This window comes from Pezoporus wallicus, unplaced genomic scaffold, assembly GCF_028554395.1.
Source record: "Pezoporus wallicus isolate ANWC-B61680 ecotype Strahan unplaced genomic scaffold, APGP_CSIRO_Pwel_v1 scaffold_2584, whole genome shotgun sequence".
In the NCBI taxonomy this organism is placed as follows: Eukaryota; Metazoa; Chordata; class Aves; order Psittaciformes; family Psittacidae; genus Pezoporus; species Pezoporus wallicus.
Window position 1 is genome coordinate 12,338,623 of NW_026642851.1, and position 19,865 is coordinate 12,358,487.

The 19,865-nt window shown below is 41.5% G+C and overlaps 1 protein-coding gene across 9 annotated transcripts in view; it reads right to left on the bottom strand.

Annotated features, from left to right (window-relative positions):
* The window catches only part of ARHGAP12 (Rho GTPase activating protein 12), a 76,516-nt gene extending 65,917 nt beyond the window's left edge, over positions 1-10,599 (bottom strand). For 7 of the 9 annotated variants that reach the window (XR_008975303.1, XM_057432880.1, XM_057432879.1 and 4 more), the window contains exon 1: positions 5,232-5,980. Coding sequence is in view for 8 of the 9 variants with exons in the window: in XM_057432880.1 (XP_057288863.1) it covers positions 5,232-5,894 (663 nt within the window). In the remaining variant the exon portion in view is untranslated. Of the gene's footprint in view, positions 1-5,231; positions 5,981-10,533 lie in introns of those variants that run through there. The other 2 variants (XM_057432881.1, XM_057432878.1) reach the window with 1 other exon arrangement.
* Positions 10,600-19,865: the final 9,266 nt, after the last annotated feature.

Here is a 19,865-nt window from a genome sequence, read left to right on the forward strand (position 1 = left end):
AAAATAAAAAAAAGGCATGAAATTTCTTATAATAGAAGCAATGATGTAAAAGCCATTTATTTTAGAAGTTTTATGTTTGACCAGCAAGGCAGCCTAACACTAATGATTTGCCACCAGTCCTTCACCTAAGTGACAGTGTCAAGAGCACCAAGACCTCCACAAGATATGCTCTCACATATTCTACAGAAACACAAAGTAAAAAGAGTTTACTCAGTTAAGGTTACGGCAATCCCACAGAAACTGCAGAGGTAAGGCAGAAAGATCTCTTTGCAAGATCTCTACTCCTCAGCTAATCAAAGCAAAACAGCCATCCTAGTGATAATCCCCTTTAGTGCTTCACAGTTTATGCAATAGTGAATTACTAAAGAGGATGAAAGAGAGAACAATCTTTGCAAATAGGTCACTGTGTATATTTATAATGATTAAAACTAGCCTGCTGTTAAAAGTAATTTTTCATAAGCATAAATAGTAACATTAAAACAGTGCATGTATTTTATTCTTAAACACATTCCATGTCTACAATGACAGAAGTTACACTCACCAGAAGTTATTTCATATACGTGAAATACATTACCATTGCTGAAAGCTGATTTCAATTTCCGTCTCTAACAACTTCATTCCAAAGCACCATATTCGTAAAGGCGACACCTAACCATTCTTGATGTGATCTTTGAACTAACCCAACTCTTCCCCCATCTGCACACCTTCTTTCTCAAAACTCATTAGTAGATTTTACCTGCAAACACTGCACAAAGCTCCTTTTCAAGACTTTTAATGTCTTCCACTTTTGCTTCAACTTTTCTTTCCCGTTCAGGTAATTCTTACGCTGAGCTGCGCACTCTTGAACATTCAATTCCAATTCTACATGGAGTTACTGTCTCCACCAGAGACTGAAATTCAGTTAAATTGGAGCTTGTTTCCTCTCAAGCCCTACTTCCTCTAATTACCTCCAACCTTCCCACAGTTCAAGTCCATAAACTGTCACCTGATTCTTACAATGCCTTATGCACAAGAGTTGCACCCAGTAGTTGGAATATTTTTGCGTAAAATGTCAACAATACTCATTATCCAGTCCTGACCTTTCCCTTGACCAGATCATTTGTTTACATCTTCACTAGCAAATTCTTCATCTCACACTGTCACATCTTTCCTTTCATATAATATTTCAGCTGCTAAAAAAATTCTTCCTTTATGCAGCACTTTGGAAGCTCTGGATCTTCCAGTATTTCCACGGACAGTGACCCCAAGCTAGAGACTGTACAGCTGCAGAACCTGCATTTCATTACTGGAAAGGAGAAGGAAGATAATCTTCAGAGAATAAATAATGTAACCTCCTCGTAGAAGAACCTCATCACAGAAACACTTCTCTTCATCTCATATATTTCTATTCAGGATACCAAAAATACACTGAAGGTTGGGCTAAAGCTGAATACTAGCAGCTCTAAACCCCCCTCCCCAAAGCCACATACACAAAGACATTATTATTTAGGTTATCCTAGCTTCTAATCTTACAAATTTAAGGGAAAACACCTGTAGCTTAGAGTTTATTATAATGCAGAGTGCATAAACTGATCTCCACAGCAGGCAGGGGAGGGAGAACCACAGTCAGCCTTGTGAAGTGAAATCCTGTTTATGCGTGAAAGCCAGGAACTTGATGTTCTCACTACAGACTAAGAGCAATAAAAACAGCTTTCTGAGCCATTAATTTCTGCACAGCTGATTTCTACTAAACAATGCTCATTATTGAAAGAATTCTAAAAAACCCACAAGGCTGTTCCAGTGAGAAGGCTAGCACTACAAATATCTCGACTGAGCTAACGGTGACATCAGTGCTACTACAACCCTAATCCCTATGGTTACTAAATGTCAAACATTTTCATTGTATTTAAAAAGCCTGTGATTGCACACGATGGCATTAAGTTACTTCACAGTTTTAAAATCACAGTGAGCGCCCGCACTCTTGTCACCCAAGACCACAATAATGGCAAATTATTCAGTGACATCAGTCAAACTGCCATGCTTTTTCCACAGCCGAAATGTAGAATTTTTAGGATCTGAAATTTTTAAGCACTGTGAAAACTCCCATCTTCAGACCTTCCATAACCCAGGGAAGCCTACAGATATGTGCATGGCTGCCCCACACAAACACAACCTTATTTGTGAACTGCAGCACTGAGTCAAATATGTTTGTGAGGGTGAGAGGAAAGAGAAAGGTGAAAAGAGTAAATGTCACTGTGACAGCAGTCACAAAATCTATTTCTTACTGTTTGACAAAAGACACCCATGTAACATTAATTTCATCTACTTTACAGAAGGAGATGCATTGACCTATAGTGAACACAACAGAAGGAACCATCTTAACATACAATATAAACTCTAGTGTGGTGAACTGTTTAAAGTAGGATACATTCTAAACATTTCTTAGTATTTTCATGATTTGTGTGGCAATTGATTAGTATGGCATAGATGGGCTACTACACGTGCTACTAAAAAAAACACCTAATAATGATTTTATTGTTCCAAGTGGCTCATATCTACTACAGTGAGATAGACACTACTGTACAGAAGGTGCAAGAAAATTGATCAATCTTCATACAGCATAAGAAATAAATTATAAAAATAAATTAAGTAATCCTATTTATTCCTTATTATTTGGGAGGGTTGTTAGAATTGACATAAAAATACAAATATTAGACACACGAGCGAGTCAGTGTTCAACACTGTCCCACACGACATCCTTGTCTCTAAATAGGAGAGACATCAATTTGATAGGTGGACCACTCAGTGGATAAAGAACTGGCTGGATGGCCGCATGCAAAGAGTTGTGGTCAGCAGCTCAATGTCCAGCTGGAGACCAGTAACGAGTGGTGTCCCTCAGGGATCAGTGTTGGGACCAGTCTTGTTCAACATCTTTGTCAATGACATGGACAGTGGGATTGAGCTGCGACCAAGGTGTGTGGTTCAGTTGATACGCTGGAGGGAAGGAACCCCTCCAGTGGAACCTTGACACGCTTGTGAGGTGCGCTGATGCCAACCAACCTCATGAAGTTTAACCATGCCAAGTGCAAGGTCCTACACCTGGGTCAGAGCAATCCCAGGCACAGCTACAGGTTGGGCAGAGAAGAGATTCAGAGCAGCCCTGCAGAGAAGGACTTGGGGCTGTTGGTCGATGAGAAAATGAACATGAGCTGGCTTCAGTGTGCACTCGCAGCCCAGAAAGCCAACCGTATCCTGGGCTGCATCAAAAGGAGTGTGACCAGCAGGTCGAAGGAGGTGATCCTGTCCCTCTACTCTGTTCTCGTGAGACCTCACTTGGGAATATTGTGTACAGTTCTGGTGCCCTCAACATAAAAAAGACATGGAACTGTTGGAAAAGTCCAGAGGAGGGCCACGAGGATGATCAGGGGACTGGAGCACCTCCCATATGAAGACAGGCTGAGAAAGTTGGGTCTGTTCAGCCTGGAGAAGAGAAGGCTGCATGGAGACCTCATAGCAGCCTTCCAGGATCTGAAGGGGGCCTACAAGGATGCTGGGAATGGACTCTTCATTAGGGACTGTAGTGACAGGACAAGGGGTAACGGGTTCAAACTCAAACAGGGGAAGTTTAGATTGGATATAAGGAAGAAATTCTTTACTGTTAGGGTGGTGAGACACTGGAATGTGCTGCCCAGGGAAGTTGTGAATGCTCCATCGCTGGCACTGTTCAAGGCTGGGTTGGAAGGAGCCTTGGGTGGCATGGTTTAGTGTGAGGTGTCCCTGTCCATGGCAGGGGGGTTAGAACTAGATGATCTCAAGGTCCTTTCCAACTCTAACTATTCTATGATTCTATTCTATGATTCTATGAAGTCCTATAGCAAAAGAACCTCTGAATTTCCAGAATAAGGCCAAGAGTAGAGCAGAATATTGAAAAAACTACTGATTCTGAATATTTCAATAAAAATATATGAGCTCATACAGTTCAAGACTATATAAATCACCCAATCAATACTGTATCTTTAAGATCTTCCCACACTCATTAACTAAGCAGCTTTTTCTTAATTGTGCCTTATAAACAAAGTACTGATTCACAGGTCTGCATGATAAGTTTTATTTCTATAGTTAGCATCAACTTTTATTTGAATAGCGCACTTGAGTGAGTGCCTTTGACACTCTGAATATATGCTGACAAGGGGGATTTTACTTTAAGGATCAGTTTGTACCCAAGCAACAACAGTTTCACATTACAGAGTAAAAATGTTCAAGCCTAGGGAGCTTTTAACCTTAGAATTTAACTAATTTAGTATCTCCCTAGACAAAGATGGCGAGTGGGGGTGTCTCAGTGGGGGACATTATCTGTATACAGACATACAATATTATTATGTGTATGTACCCATACATTGCTGGTTCAAGAACCAACCTGGATTACAATAGACTAATTACCAGAAATGACCTGATTATCTAAAGCAGAGTGCTAATCTTTCATTGGGGGTGGGGGAGGCCTGTAAAAGAATAAGAAAAAAAATTAAAGCAGTGAGAGAAATCGCCTTACTAAGGAAAAAGGCCATCAATGCTCAGTTTGAGCCTAAAGTGGGAGTACATCATTCCTGAGATTTTTTCATATTAATTAACAAACTCACATGTTTTGAGTTATAATCCAGAGTAAAATCATGAGAAGCAGCACTGGCAAGGCTGACTGATTATAAGAAGAGTTCATACATAAAATACTCAAGCCAGAAATTAAACTCCATAGAAATCTTAAGTACCATTTTTAAACTATTAAACCCACTAATGCATCAATTTACAACTCTCAAGCTATCTACACACATACGTAGGAAAAACTGACAATAACTAGCACTATTATCTCAACAAGCAGAATGTGAGGAGTTACAGAAGTAGGCTCCCTTCCTCTGGAAAAAAAAAATGTAACCCAAATTCAGTGCCATCTCAAAACAATCTTAATAAAGAACGAACAAAAGTATTTCTGTAACATTCAATCATGGGATAACATAAATGGAATTAATCCCCAAGCAAAGTATTTCTGCAAGAAATAGAGTTATGAACATCAACTATTTAGACTTTTATAACCAGTTCATGCTGATAAGACATTTTTACTTAAACAAGCCGATTTTATTAGGAATAATTCTGAAAACAGTAGCAAGTAATTATGGCAATAAGGACACAAAAGGGGGAGGAAAACAAAAAAACACACACACACAAATTTACAGGGACTATTTTGTTTTTTTTTAGCTTACCTGCACTTGTTCTGTGGAGCTACTACTGAGTTCATCTCCAGACTCTGAATCTTGGTGAATTTTTTCTGAGCCTTCTCCTGCTGAATCACAAGATTGTTCATGCAAAAAGCTGGTCTTCTCTATTTCCAAAAACTCTGGACACGGGAAATGACCCATGGAGATGGTTCTAAACTGATTAGAAACCTTGGGAGATTGCAACTCATTGTTAGGTTTTCCATTGTTTTGGGTAAGGTCCAGACTCAAACCAAGAGTTTGACTATTGTTTGGTCCCAGGTTTTGATTGGCATCTCGAACTAAGCAAGACACTTGAACCGGAGAAGATTTTCCAAAACTAGAAAGCTCTGGTGACTTATTCACGTTTTCTGTTGATCTCTGTAATCCATGTGTCAACTTCAAAGCATTATTTGGCAGAATGCTTGCCTGTTTAACTGGTGGCATCAGCGCTTTCCGTGGTATTTCCTTCACGTACTGCGCTGGCACATAAAAGGGTTTGGAATTTTCATCTCTTTTGACTTGCCACCAATCATCATTAGTCTTTTTCACCAAGATGTATTTCTCCCCTTGCTTAATCACAATTTTCTTGTCCTTGGCCTCATATTCATAGTCGTACTCCACTTCAATGTACAACTGTCCTGGAAGGATCTTCCCACCTTTATCAGCCATTTCTATTTGAAAAGATTTCACCTTCTCAGGCAAAAGGTAAGCCACATTCTGTTCCAGAAGCGTTATTTTGCTGTTAACAATCAGAGCTGTAAGAGAAAAAATACATACATATATATGTAATGAAGTAATCGTTTAAGAGCCCTTTAGAGGAAAATAATTTAAAAAAATAAACTTGTAACCTTGCCTATTCAATTTACACCAACATCAGACTAATTAATCAACGGAAATTGCAAGACTTTTCAGATACTTTTCTCGTCAATGAAACAGAAAGTCAGTAGAACAATTCAGTCACTGATTTAACCCTCCTTTTCACACATTTTTCCTGCTATCCAGTGGCTCATTAAGCCTGTTTCTGCTACTAAATAACGTCAATTGATCATCAGGGGCCTGGGGGGAGGGGGTGACTAGTCTGAGTCTATCTCCTACTTATCCACAGGCTTAATTTCCTCAGGGAACCGTGTTACTACTTTGGTTTTAATCAAAATATTCACAAGAAGAATATTATTATTTACTTATTTTGATTCTTCTTTCAGTTAGAGTCCCTTCAGAGTCCTCAGAATTCCATACAAAATCCTTTAAATCTTCCTCCAATGCTACACCACAATAATCAGGTTTAGCACAGCCTGACAGTCTTTGGCCCAGGTGCACGTGCTGCACACCTTACAGAGCCTCCTAACCTTCACCAAGCCAGAGAAGGAGCTGACTAGGGAGGTACCTGATGCACGCTGTCAGAGGCTGCAGATCACGTTGCCTCTGCACCTAGCTATTGTCCCAAAACAGGTGGTATAGTAACTTTCTGATTTATTTCTTTAAATTGCTAGTATAACTACAACATAGAATTTTATCTATAACCACAGTAGCATGAGATAAAAGCACTCAATGCTTCCAAGATACTTCGGTTTCAACGATTTAAATTCTGCATATTTACTTTGCTCTTAAATGAGCTTTTTGGGCTATTTACCTTACAGAAAACCTGAATTAACCAAGACTTTAAGGGCTACAACAGAAAACAAAAAAAAAAAAAAAAAAAAAAAAAAGAAACAGGACTATGAATCAAAACCAAAAGTGATTAATAAATAATACATTAACGTTTTGAAATATAATTTTAGCATTTTATAATCCAGACAACCACCACTGTATCTGCACCTGTGAACTACAAGTTCTCTCTAACCATACAGCATCAATGTCACAATTCACGAGTGCATAAGCATCAGTCTTGCCAACTTGCACTAAACACAACACAGTACATTATCATGAAAGATATGATTTCTTGATTTTGAAAAAGCATGCAAGGGAAAAGTCTCTAGCATTCAAACAGAACCTGGGAGAATTCAAGTAAAATGCTGTCACATTTAATCTTATAAAGATCAACAAATTAATTTTTTTTTTAATGCATGTTTCATGAATGAGAAAAAATATGTAGGAACTTGCAGCTCTGCAAGTTAAGACTTTGTGATGAGATCTGTAGCATTTACCCTGCCACAGAGTGGAACTAATGCAATTCCATGCAGGTACACACATGCAAGTGAACTCAGCTACCCTCAACAAGGCTATGGACAGAAACCACAACAAAAAAGGACTTCTGGGGAGAGCTGAAGCAGAAAGCCTAACAGTTTTTCAATTTTTCCTTCACTATTTCTGCTATTTGGTTTGAGTCTTATAAAAAAATGCATTTCCCACATAACATTTCCCACATAGAAAAAGAAGCTAAAAAGCTCAAGTATGATGCCAAGACAGAAGTCCTCATCTTAAAACTGCGTCTCTCTCCCACAGTCTTATCTTCTTTTCCTTCCAAGAAGCATTTCCTACAGGTAACTTGAAAGCTACCCTCATTTACAAGACTCTAAATGCAATCACAAGGTCAGACTTACAATTTTATCAAGGACTTGTCAGGAGGAATGATGATACCACATTCAGCAAAGCTGACAGTAGGAAGACAAAGCAGCAGAAATGAATTCTGGTGCTCCTTTCTGGTGTTTACTCTCTCTACCATAAAATGGCACATCAAAATTCACAGCATTATAGTCTATTTACAGCCACAGTAGAAAACAACTTGCTTGACTACTGTTCTACATAAATAGATATTTTAAGCACAGCCCTGCAGTTGTTTAGCAATTGTCACAGAAGGTAAACATGAACAAATGGCAGCTATTCCCACTCTCTTCCTAGTTCTGGAACCTCTGCCATGTGAATGTTATTTTTTTCCTTGTTACTAAACCTGACTCCTTCCAACATGTCTTCAAAAGCTGCTACCAGCCCCTTTCATAGCTTCAAGGTCATATACAGGAAAAATGTGAGCATTTCTGAGTTTCAGTATACCTCTAAGGTTTGCTACCTTGGAAGCTGAAATGTAGGACGAGGACCCATTTACACTCTTTTTTTCCTTCTCCTATACAGAAACCAAAAAGAGAACAAAAGCCTGTGGTTTTCCACAGGGATACCAAGTGTTTAAAAGCTTGATTTTTTCATTTCTCTTTTGCCAATTCCATATAACTATTTATTGAGAATGCATGTTTAACATAGCTTCAAGACGGATTCTGTAAATTGCATTTTATGCTTTAAAAAAACCTACGGAATTTTGATAAATACAAGTCAAATAAAATACAGTAGCTACAAAAATGCCTCTATCCACTTTTGCAACCTCATATCTTTCCAAAACAAAACGAAAGAATGAAACAACAAAAATAAGCTGCATGATTTTTGTTCTTTCATCCAAGCTGCAAAATTATCAAGTCAATAGCAAACATTTGGTAATGTTGAGCATACGATCAAAAAGAGACAGGCTGGGTTCTGTATTTGGCCTGAACACTATAACAGTTTTACAAACAGATCACATCATCAGGACCAAGCAAGGCTCTAATTCTCTGCCTCAGCAGAGAGAAGCAAGAGATACCTATGGTATAGGTGGGGAACCTTTCTCAGCAAGTCAACATTAACCCCACAGGTCTGCAAACAGCTACCACTGCCTTGATTCTACAGATCCAAACCCATTAAGTTTTAGTTGGCTTGAATTCTTTTAATTCAGCCATTGTGCCACAGAAGGTAGACTGCCTGTACCCTAAGCACAGCCCATGGGACAGCTAATTGTGATGTCCTCCAGCAGCACATCACCGCCTGGCAGCACTCACCTGAACTGCACAGCCATGTGCTGAACTGACCCTGAAATGGTCTTCCAGAAGCACGTCCCTAGCACATACAAGCATCGAATCACAAGTATGGCCAAAGGTGATACAGAATCACAGAGTAGTTAGGGCTGGAAAGGATCTTCTAGTTCCAGCCCCCTGCCATGGCCACCTTTCTCTAGACCAGGTTGCTCAAAGCCCTGTCCAACCTGGCCTTCAACACTGCCAGGGATGGGGCAGCCACAGCTTCTCTGGGCAACCTGTGCCAGTGTCTCACCATCCTCATAGTAAAATATTTCTTCCTAATATCTAATCTAACACATACATGCCATATTAGATAAAATCACCCCTAGCTTCAACTTCAACATTATCCTAGAACTCAAGACCAGAAATAAATATCAGGAGGCACACAATAGGTGCTTGGTATCTATGTTTTGAAACTATCAGAAACGTTTTTTTCTTCTGATCTAGAACCAGGTAATTGAGACTTGAGATGTACTAAAAAGACATTTTGCTATTTCTTTTATTTTCCTCTCGGAAAAATCCTTACCATGGCTATAAAATTGTTACTTTTTTTATAATACAAACAGATGATAAGCTATTAAAAATGCCACCAAGGGCATTAACCAATTGCCTTAAAATTCTTCATGTGACCTTGTTCACGTTGTCCTACAAAGCGGCAGCAGTTGACTTGTGTAATCTTTTTCCATTTTCAGCATCAAACTTCACCCACCACTGAAATGAACCCTTCCGCAGTGCTGATACAGAAATAAACTCTATTACTGAAGCTAAATGAGGATAAATTCTTAACAGTTCAGGCCAGATGAGACACCCTGACTGCAGCTCACTGCATTTTGTGATTCTGCTTCTCCCTGGGCAGTTTTTTAGGGGTTCAAGCTGCACTGCATGACCACTAATTGAGAGTGGTCCCACCATAACCTTGCCAAAATTCGACTCTGTTCCTACCTTCCTTCATGAGGAGCACCCCTCTTTATTCAGCACAACTAAGTTCTCAGCTAATACTTTCACACAGACAACCAGGCCTCACCGCTGTCTGCAAATCATGCATCTAAAGCGTGCAAAAGTTGTGTAAAAATAGATGCAAAGATGCAAATGCAAACAATAGAGACAAAGCGCAACGTCTCAGCTTAATACTTTACTGCTTCCTCAGAGATTACTAACACGGGTTAGAAATCGAGCACCAGTTCCAAATAAACTGGCTTCCCCCGGATCACACGTCCTTTAAAAACTAAAGGCATAATAAGTAACCATTTAATAATTGCCTATGACTCAGAGCACTGAACAAGCTATGCCTTTCAAACAGCTGTCGGGACAACTTCTCCAGCCACCGCCGCAGCTCCCGCACCTTGCCGAGCCCCCGGGACATCACCAGCCCACCTGCTCCCCGCTGCGGGCTTCTATCGAGTCCCGGGCTCCACGGAGGGCAGCAAACCCGTGCCACCCACCGCAGCCAAACCTCCCCACGATAACCCACGGTTGCCCCCCACACCGGTCACAGGGGCCGCCCGTGGAAGGCCGCGCCTCCCCCCTTTGTTCCCCACCGGCCCCACAGGTGAGCGGCGCTGCGCACACACGGCAGGTCGGGCGGCGCGGCCCGGCCCGGCCCCGGCAGCGCCCAGGTGCAGACCTGCCTCCCGGCGCCGCCGCCAACCCGGCGCTCCCGGCGGCGACTGCGGAGCGAAACCGCCGCGGGGGGCACCGCGGGGCGGCACCGCCCAGACCCCCACCGGAGGCGCGGCGCGAGGGACGATCCCCGGGAGAGGGCGGGCGGGCGGGCGGTGCTGGGGGGGGGGGCAGGGCCCCTGGGAGCCGGCGAGGTCGTGCCCTCCGCAGAGACTCCCTGCGCTGCGCTGCCCGATTGTCCCAGCGCCGCCGCCGCCGCCACGCTCCCCCGCGGCCGCCGACCTCCTCCTCCCCGCCGCGGCTCCAAGAGACACGGCACTGCCCCTCACCTGCTCCGACGGCTCAGCCAGGCCCAGTCCGCGCTTACTGCTGCGACTGCTCCCGCTCCCCGCCCGCCCCGCGCCGAGTGTCAGCTCCGGGCCACGAGCGGCGTCACCGCTCGCCCGTCACGTGCCGGGGGCGTGGCGCGACGGAGGCAGGGGGTGTGGCGGGGAAAGGCGGGCGCAGAGGGCACCGAGCCCCGCCGGTTCGGGCCGCCCCGAGCTGCTCCCGGCGCGGGCGACGTACCAGGGCCTGGTGTTGCTTAGCGGCCCCTGAGGCTGCTATGGGAAAAGCATCGGCGGGTGGCTGAGCCCCGGCCCCTCGCCGGCCCCAGAGCTGAGTTTTGGGGCCCCAGGCAGCGCTGGGCATGGCTGGGGCCGGCGGCTGGTGCTGCCGGCCTCTCACCGGAACAAGAGCTCAAGGGGCGGCTAATGCGGGTCCTGGCCCCCGGAGAGCGGGTTGCTCATAATTTCAGGTCGGTGAGCGTGACCCGGGTTAGTCGTGTGTTGTGCTGTCCGTCTTTGTTAGAGCCTGCTAAAGTAATCCAGTGCCAGAGTGATAAGATCACTTTCTAATTCACATGGTAATGTAGAATATCTAGGCCTTTCCGCCGTAATAAAAAGAGCAGATGGAAAGCAAAAACCACAACCCTTTCTCGTTGCAGACGGGGCTTTGAGTGTTGAATAGTTCAAAACTGAAGAAACCACAATTCCTAAATAGGCTGACCAAAAAGAAACAGTAAGATACAGCCCCATTCGGCTGTTCTGAGTTAATTTGCTTGCTATCTCATATTAGTAAAAGTAGCCAAGCATCCAGTTTGGGCATACTTATGTGGCCTTCACAGCATTTCCACATTGTAAGTAATCTTATCCTTCTCTTTTAAAAAGCAATAAAGGGATCTAGTCCTCATAGTTGCAAAGATAACTTTGAAAGCATGAACTGACTGTAACTGATACAGTGGTATCTGAATGAATCTGCAAACATCCTGACACAATGGCACTGAGATGTGTAAACTGTCCATGCTCCATTAATCTAATCAAGACTAATGTTGGCCCTAACTCTTTCTTTGATTATTTTAACACACAGAAGGAACAAGACCCTAAAATCCTCAAGATGTAGGAAGAACAGGTTTGCTGAAGGAAAAGAAAGGCAATGGAAAGCGACCTGAGGAGTGCAAGGAACAGAAAGAGAGAAACAAAACTGAGACTCTATTTGAGGAAGGGATAAAAATTGATAGATGCTGAACACGTGGACACATTCATATTGAATGATATTTCCAACATCAGTATTTCCTTGATGGCTTGTATTAGGAGGCATGTGACAACATGCAAGACAAGTAGTAAACACTGCAAATGCCTTAAAGCTTTGCTTCGGTGTGTCTTCGACTGAATAGGTTGTGAAGATATCCCCTCAACACCAAGATAGTTAGACCTTGGGCTGTCTGGCCACAAAACATCATTATTAAAATTCTGTTGATGTTGTGAGGCTGATACCCCCGTCACACCTTTGTGTTCAGCAGCTTTTCACAGTCAGGAAAAACAGACCAGAGGCTAGTATTTCTGTTGTAAGCAAATTCTCTATAGAGCTCTCCACTATTTATCATTGAAAGGCAAAAGAAACGTGTAAAAGGACAGTAGTTTTATAGTCATTATTTTGTAAATTATATGTATGGGGAAAAGGTAAATTGAGGGTATGGTTTTTGTCTAACAGGATTTAGCTCTATGCCCGATTTTGTGGTAGAAAATAGTATATTTGGGACACTTGGGTATTTCTAAGCAAGCTGTCTACATTTTACCTACTGACACGCCTGAGGTATACATAAAACTATCTTAAAAATCAGTCATAGTAACCACACTGTAATTATCCTTCCTCACTGCCAAAGCTTCACTGGAGTGCTGCAGGACATGGCATTAGTGATTCAGACTAAGGCACTCTTCCTTCTGAGTCAGTGTTGAACCAATCGGCCCACATAATATCAGCATGCATAATAGAGATGTAGGTGCCAGAAGATATGTAATGTTGAGTCCCTGCCAAAATGCACTCATTACAAATAAACTGTCCAGCCCCAGTTGCAGTTTTAGCATCTGTTGCGTATTCTGCCTGTGGAGGATTTCTCCACCATTTCACTGGAGTAGAAAGTGCTAGAGTTCACAACCCTTATTCACCATGACTTGGTTTTCCTGGAGATGTAGGATGGCTGTCACAGTGACAACTCAGATGGGACCATACGTTACATGGAAAGATCTAGTACATGTAGTAACCTCACAAATTTCATGTTGAAAGAATTGCCAACTACAATTGCTTTATGTGGTATTTGTGAACTATGGTAGAAACTACAGGACTCTTAAGTCATGTATCTATTGTGTTTGAACGCTTTATATCATAACTCACATGCACACACGCATCAGTCTCTGTAAGCTGATTCCTTACAAAAAGTCAGTGTTTGGACTGTGTCCGTCTGTCCTGTTACGCCTAACTTTCAAAACCTTTGTCCAGATTTAACTATGTTTGCCAAAAGGGAGTTGTCTCCAAGTAATTATGTTCCCACAAGTTTTCTGAAAGCAGGCAGCTGTATAGAGGGGCAGGAAAAGCCACTTAAGAAACTGACAGTGAAAATGACACGGTTGTGGAGAAAAGGTTGACCCAATACTTACAGTCTGTCAGAAAACACAAACCCATGGAAAACAAGTTTCATAGTTCTGAAAATCCAGTCTTGGAGGAATCCATTTTTGGTGTATGAATTAGACATAGAAAGGATGCTTCCTTTCTGTAGATACAAAGTTCTGAAATACCAAGGTCATGGGTATAAACTCTGAGCCTATTAAATTTGAATGACAAACTCCTATTTTACTTTTTTTGCAATTTTTTTTTTCCAAGTCCTCTATTTCAAACCTCTACAAGTTCAGCTGTCCCTTCTTTTGTGCCTCAATTGCAGTAATTCTAGATGCACGTCATGTTTTAATTTAATTTGAAATGTGTATCTGGGCTTGGACATTGCTGTCTTGTTACTCATAATACCAGGACTGATGTTAGGTAACCGACAGAAATGTGCTGGTTAAAGCGGGATCGGCATTAAATCTGGGTTGTTTATTCACTGTTTGCCGCCGCCCCCCCCCCCTTACCAAACGGTCTAATCTCATTATGAGCTATGTTGATTCTTTCTTTCGGAAATGACTGAGAAGGTAAATACAAAAAGCTCTCTCACATCTTGCAGGCAGATACTGCAGATACCTACCTTGCTCATTTTGCCGTTTCCTTGTGTTTTCACTCCATTATTTCAGAGGCTTTGTCTCTCAGTTTGGTCTTATATAACCTCAGTAGTGATATGCACTAGAGAAACCTAAACTTAGTCAAAGAAATGCACTTAATTAAGCAAATGGTTCTGAAATATTGGTTCTAGAAAATATGTTTGGTTTACTTCAAATACTACTTACAAGTGTATTTTATAAATTGGTTCAACTTGCCTTGATACCTGGCGTATCTCCTGTCTAATCTGCTCCTACTCTCAGTTTTTTGACAGCTTCTAGCCTCTCACCTCTGTCTAAAATACTTTTCCCACCTACACATCTAAACACAATCAGTTCCTCCTTTCTGTTCTTTCTCGCTACTACAAAAGCACTTTCAGAAAAGTGCAGATACTGTGGGCTTTTTGCATGAACTTGTCAATTTACACCCCATCTCCTGACTCAAGTAACAGATGAGCCACCTTTATTTATATAACTGTGCATTATAAGGCAAGTCAATTGACAAGGGAACAATGAAAATAAAGAACAGAGAAATAGGAACCCAGATTTCTCAGAAGTTCAGAGAACTTCTTTCACCATGGCACTGCAAAGGAATGTTCTCTGCCTTAAGGAGGAACTTTTATTCACAGTTCTGAGAAGATTATTTGGTTTACTGTGACAAAAGCAGAGAGGAATTTGTAAGATTTTTTTATCTTGCCAGCAGATTATTTTTATAAATCCTATTAGCCAGAATGGCCTGCTTTTTTACTCCTCTCTGTTCATTTGCCACATGGTCACTGTGGTGGTGTTCAGTATTTATCTCTCCCTGAGATCATCCAACAGAATCTGACAAAAATTCAAATGTGTTTATTGTTTGTATTATCAGTCTCAGTCTGCAGGCAAAGAACCATTTTTTACAACTGCCTGATTGTCAGCATTACTAATGAACAAAGCGAGGTTTGTTTTGGCCCAACTGATCCTTTAATTCTGCTCTTGCCAAGACCAGGCTGACTACTTACCTGTGTAGTTAAACTGTTTATCACTTTTGTCTTCTTAAGCATAGCATTCCAAACTGTGTCTCTTCTGTGTTGAGCATGAAAATACACCTCTGAGTCACAGCACAGAATTAAAAGCAGAGAAAAGTATTTCTGACAGGATTGCTAAAGCAGACAATCATAGAATCATAGCATCGTTAGAATGGGGTGAAGGAGAACATTTCTTTGTTCTACCTTGACTTAAGACCTTTGGCTAAGCTAAATCATAGTCAGCTCTGCACTAATCATGTCTTGATCTAGCCATAGTATGAACTAACAAACAAAATACAGAGAAGGTACAATCAATCCTTTAAATAGTAATATCACTTTCCTGGGATAAACCTATAATGAAAGACATTGATATTCAAAAAGCACAATGTAAATGTGCATTTATACCTTGGAGAATTAAGGAGAGTCCTGCACCAGTGTCTTTTATTTCTAAGTAGGTTATTTTTTTCTAATGAAAAGAAGGAATTGTGTTTATGAACCACTGATAAGCTGAATCAAAATAAATATGAAGATATTACAGAGCTGTGCAAAACCAATGAAATAAAACCTTTTATGTTAAATGTTTTATTTGTATTGAAGTCCTTTTTATTATTGCACAAAATTCAGACTTAGAGGAGATACACAAGGGAGTTTCAGGTTCCCCAAATGACACAAGTTCAGAACTCGCTCCAGTGCAAGGTCCTGGCATGGCCCAGCAAGCAGCACACTCGCTTCTGGGTGCTCTGAAACTGGAAGTTCAAACTTGTACTGCACATTGCTAATCCCACAGAGGCTTCTCAAGATCCAGTGAAGTTCCCAGTGGATGGTCAAAGTGACCATGATGCTGTCCTGTTTATACTGAATGCTGTTTCTGAGGAACAGCAGAAATCCATAGACCGGATGGGATTCAATCTCAGCTTAACAGGCATATTGTAAAGCCAGGGAAGTGTTTTTGATATCTACCAGTCTGTATCTACATCAAAGTTAGGTGTCTAATCTCCCATGAGAATAAGTGGGGTTGTATTTGTTACAGTCAAAGAAGTCTGGAGAATAATTAGTCTCATCCTAAAGTAGGTGCCTGTATGTGATCAGAACAACTGCACTCTAGAGTCTGTTGATGTAGTTAAACAGTGGAAATCATTGCTACTGGAACTGGTGAATGGCCATGTTCAAAATTTTTTGCCATGTTCAAAAATAATTTACACAGAGAAAAAAAAATAATTAGAATTTTAAATTTCAGCTGCCTGAAGTGAATTTAGTCCTACCTATCCTCAGAAAAATATACATGTATGTGTTATATTTCAGATTGTCTCTGAAATCTTTTGTTCCATAAACGTATTTTCTTTTAAAGATGCTGCTTGGTCACCGTGGGGTTGATCTTGAAGAAAAGTGCTACAGCAGGAGAGCAGTCCTGATGGAAGAGATTTCACTCTATGGATCCCAGTGACACAGAAAAATATTTCATCTGGTAACTATGATGTTCAACTCAGTAAACATTCTTTCAAATCACAGTCCAAGGCTATAGCTGTGCTGGTAAACAAATAAGGCCACCCACCATGTTCAATTGTTAGCATGCTCCCTGGCATGGTTTTGGTCTAACTGCATCTTTCCATGTCCAAGCAGTTTGAGAAATAACACAGACCAGAGACTGTGGAAAGGGAATTAGGCATTTTGGATGTACCTACTCTGTTTCTGAGGGTGAAAGAGTTTAGCTGATGAATGGTGCCAGCTCACCAGTTCCAAAGGACAGCCATAGCCTGTTTTATTTCCTAAGACAGACACAGCTGCAGCATCCAGGGCTGTCTGTGTGACTGGGCAAACTGCTGCTGCAGGAAATGCTGTATGTGCAGGGTGGCTTTCCTGTTCAAGCTGTGAAGATACATGAGTTGGAAATTAGGAGGTGCTTTCTACCCATAACAGAAATGAGAACTTGAATAGCCAGTAGTAGGAAAGAAAAAAAATGCTTTTCTATGATTTAGCATGGAAGAGACTATTTGAAATACTTTAACAGTGCGCTCCATCTTTTGTGAGGTCGCTAAGCATTTCCATGTTCTCTAGTTGAACACAACAAAGGTGAAGAGGGATTTTGGTTTCTCTCTGAAAATATGTCAGGGGAAACACCAACAGAAGCTAAACCAAATGGATGCAAAATGGCTTTTTTTTATTATTATTATTTTCTTTAAAAGCTCTTTGTCATCAGGAGGGTGGAGATTTTGAATGACTTCAGAGAGAGCACTAGAATCAGGAAAAATCATAACTCCTTTCAAGATGCTGTAAGATACATTTAGAGCAAAGATGTGACTTTATTGCTTATGTCGAAGAAGAATGTGAAGGGCCCTGAATTCTCTGTGGCTGTGCCTACACCAGTGAGTTAAGCAGGCCCAAGCAGTTCTCAGATGGTGAGGCCAACTGGCCCAGAAGGCCCCACAGCCATAGAGCTCTGTTCAAAATCTGGAGTTTGTATGTAGACTACCTGTTGGGAAAGGTCTAATTGCAGGACACGCATGGGAGATGGCAAGCTAGCCTCTGCCCAAAACCATGGGAAGGACTGTTCTAACAATTTCACAGTATTGATGATCAAGTTCTAGTGCCTGTGACCATGTTTAATTTACTAGTGCAGATGCCACCTTTTATTCTTCCTACTTCAGTTCCTGTGTTGATTATACCCCCTGCACCAACTCTATTTAATTCTGCTTCATAACAGAGAAAACAAAACTGTGCCAACAGCTACTGCAGAAAGAATCAGGTAGAAGCTTATGACATTTCCATGACATACTGTGTTTCTTTCTTTCAGTTCTGTGCTTTGCTTCTGACAAAAACATTATTTCAAGTCCCTGAGTGGGCTGGTACGAAGGAAACTGTGCTGGCTCAGAGTTCTTAGTAATTTCAGCATATCATAGCCATCCCCAAGGAGTCACTGGAGTTCAGAGACCAAACCCTTTCCAATCCTGTTGCTCCTTCTTCAAATAAAGATATCTTCAGAAACTCAAACCCACATCTGGTCTTATGTTTGCTTTCCTGCAAGTTTCTCTGCTGTTTTCCTTGCTCTTCCTGTTTGCCTAATCATCTTCCATTGAAAAAGGAGAAGAAACCCTTACGAAGTATTTCCTTGCTCTAAGGCTGGCATAGCAATAATGTTGTAGGTAATGCAGTCAATGCTGCTGTTAATTCTGCTGCCTCAGCTGTTTCTAGCCAGGAAGGAGTCACTCAAGTTTTTCACTAGAGAACAAACCATGAGAGAAACTAATCAAAAACAATTGGCCAGGTCTTTGTTATTTGTGTTTTTTTAAATATTGATAGTGATGTGTCATTAGAAAGAATGGAAATTTGTACTGTTTTAGCTGGCCCAGCATGGGTTTACACCCCAATCTGACGTGAAGGATCCTGTGGCACATGTAGGGTAGATTGCAGCTTGACTTTACAATTTCTCCTTTTTCTATAAAGGGGGCAAGAAAGAGGATGTTAGCTGTGACTCTGCATTGCACCTCTTCACCATAGCTGTTGTCCAATGCCTTTACCTGCAACCTCAGCCACTCACTGTGCTGGCACGCCCTAAAGCATTCAGATGAACTTCTTACCTGTGCCACTGTCACTAGGCCAATCTCCAGACTCTCTTATTTTCATCAAAATCATTGATTCATGTACTCACAGACTCCATTTGGAAAGTCAGGTTTCAATTTAATAAATGCGAAGCATTTTAATGAAAATATTGATGACAAATACAAAGATTTTTGAAAGGGGGAAAGTCTCTTTTGAAGCTTGTGAAATAAAGCCATGGATATATTAGCCAGTTCTAATTAGCTCATTTTGTAATTGTAAAGTCTAGAAGCCTTGTACATACTAGGTCATGGCTTTAGCAGTACATGATATGTATGATCCATCCACTGTTTTACATAATTGAGATCATGATCTCTTCCTGCAGAGTGGGAAGAAAAATGGTGCAGCACCTGTCAGCTCTAGAGACAAAGTGAACACTGTGTAGGATGCTGGTTTCGGTCAGGATGAAACTATGTCCTGCAAGGGAGGGGCCCCAGAGCTCCTGCAAACAGCTGAGCCAAGATAAAAGCTGTTAATGCTAAGGCAGCTTCACAAGGAAATAGTAGCAGAGCTGTAAGTATCTATTTATACTACTGATAAAAGAATACCTAGAAGGTGCTTCCAATTACAAAATAATAGCTATACCTTAGGGATGAATAAACTCCAAAGCCAAGTGAGAGGTGTTCATTGGCTCAGAGTTCTGTTATCATTATATTTGCAGCTAATGAAAGGGGAGTGAGAGTTCTCAAGCTTCCTGCTGAGACAAAAAAGCAAAGGGGGGAGGAGGAATTAAAACCAGGGCCTGACTTGGGTCAAAACAAATTTAAATGTGCTAGTTTTTAGAGTAAAACAAAGAGCTTGTAGTTTAGTGCAAATGAAGCAGAAACTGGATTTAAAGTCATGTTTACCATCCCTTCTAGACTAGCATCCTTACCATGAGACAGTCACTCTAAAGTGGGCCACTTTCAGTCCTTCTGCCTGGCACAGTCTTAATGTGTGGAAAATATATGAGCAGTCATTTCAACAAAGGACGTGAATGTTTCTCAGCCTGGAGCGCTCCTCAAGATGGAAGATATCTGAAGCTCAGTCCAGATTTAATTA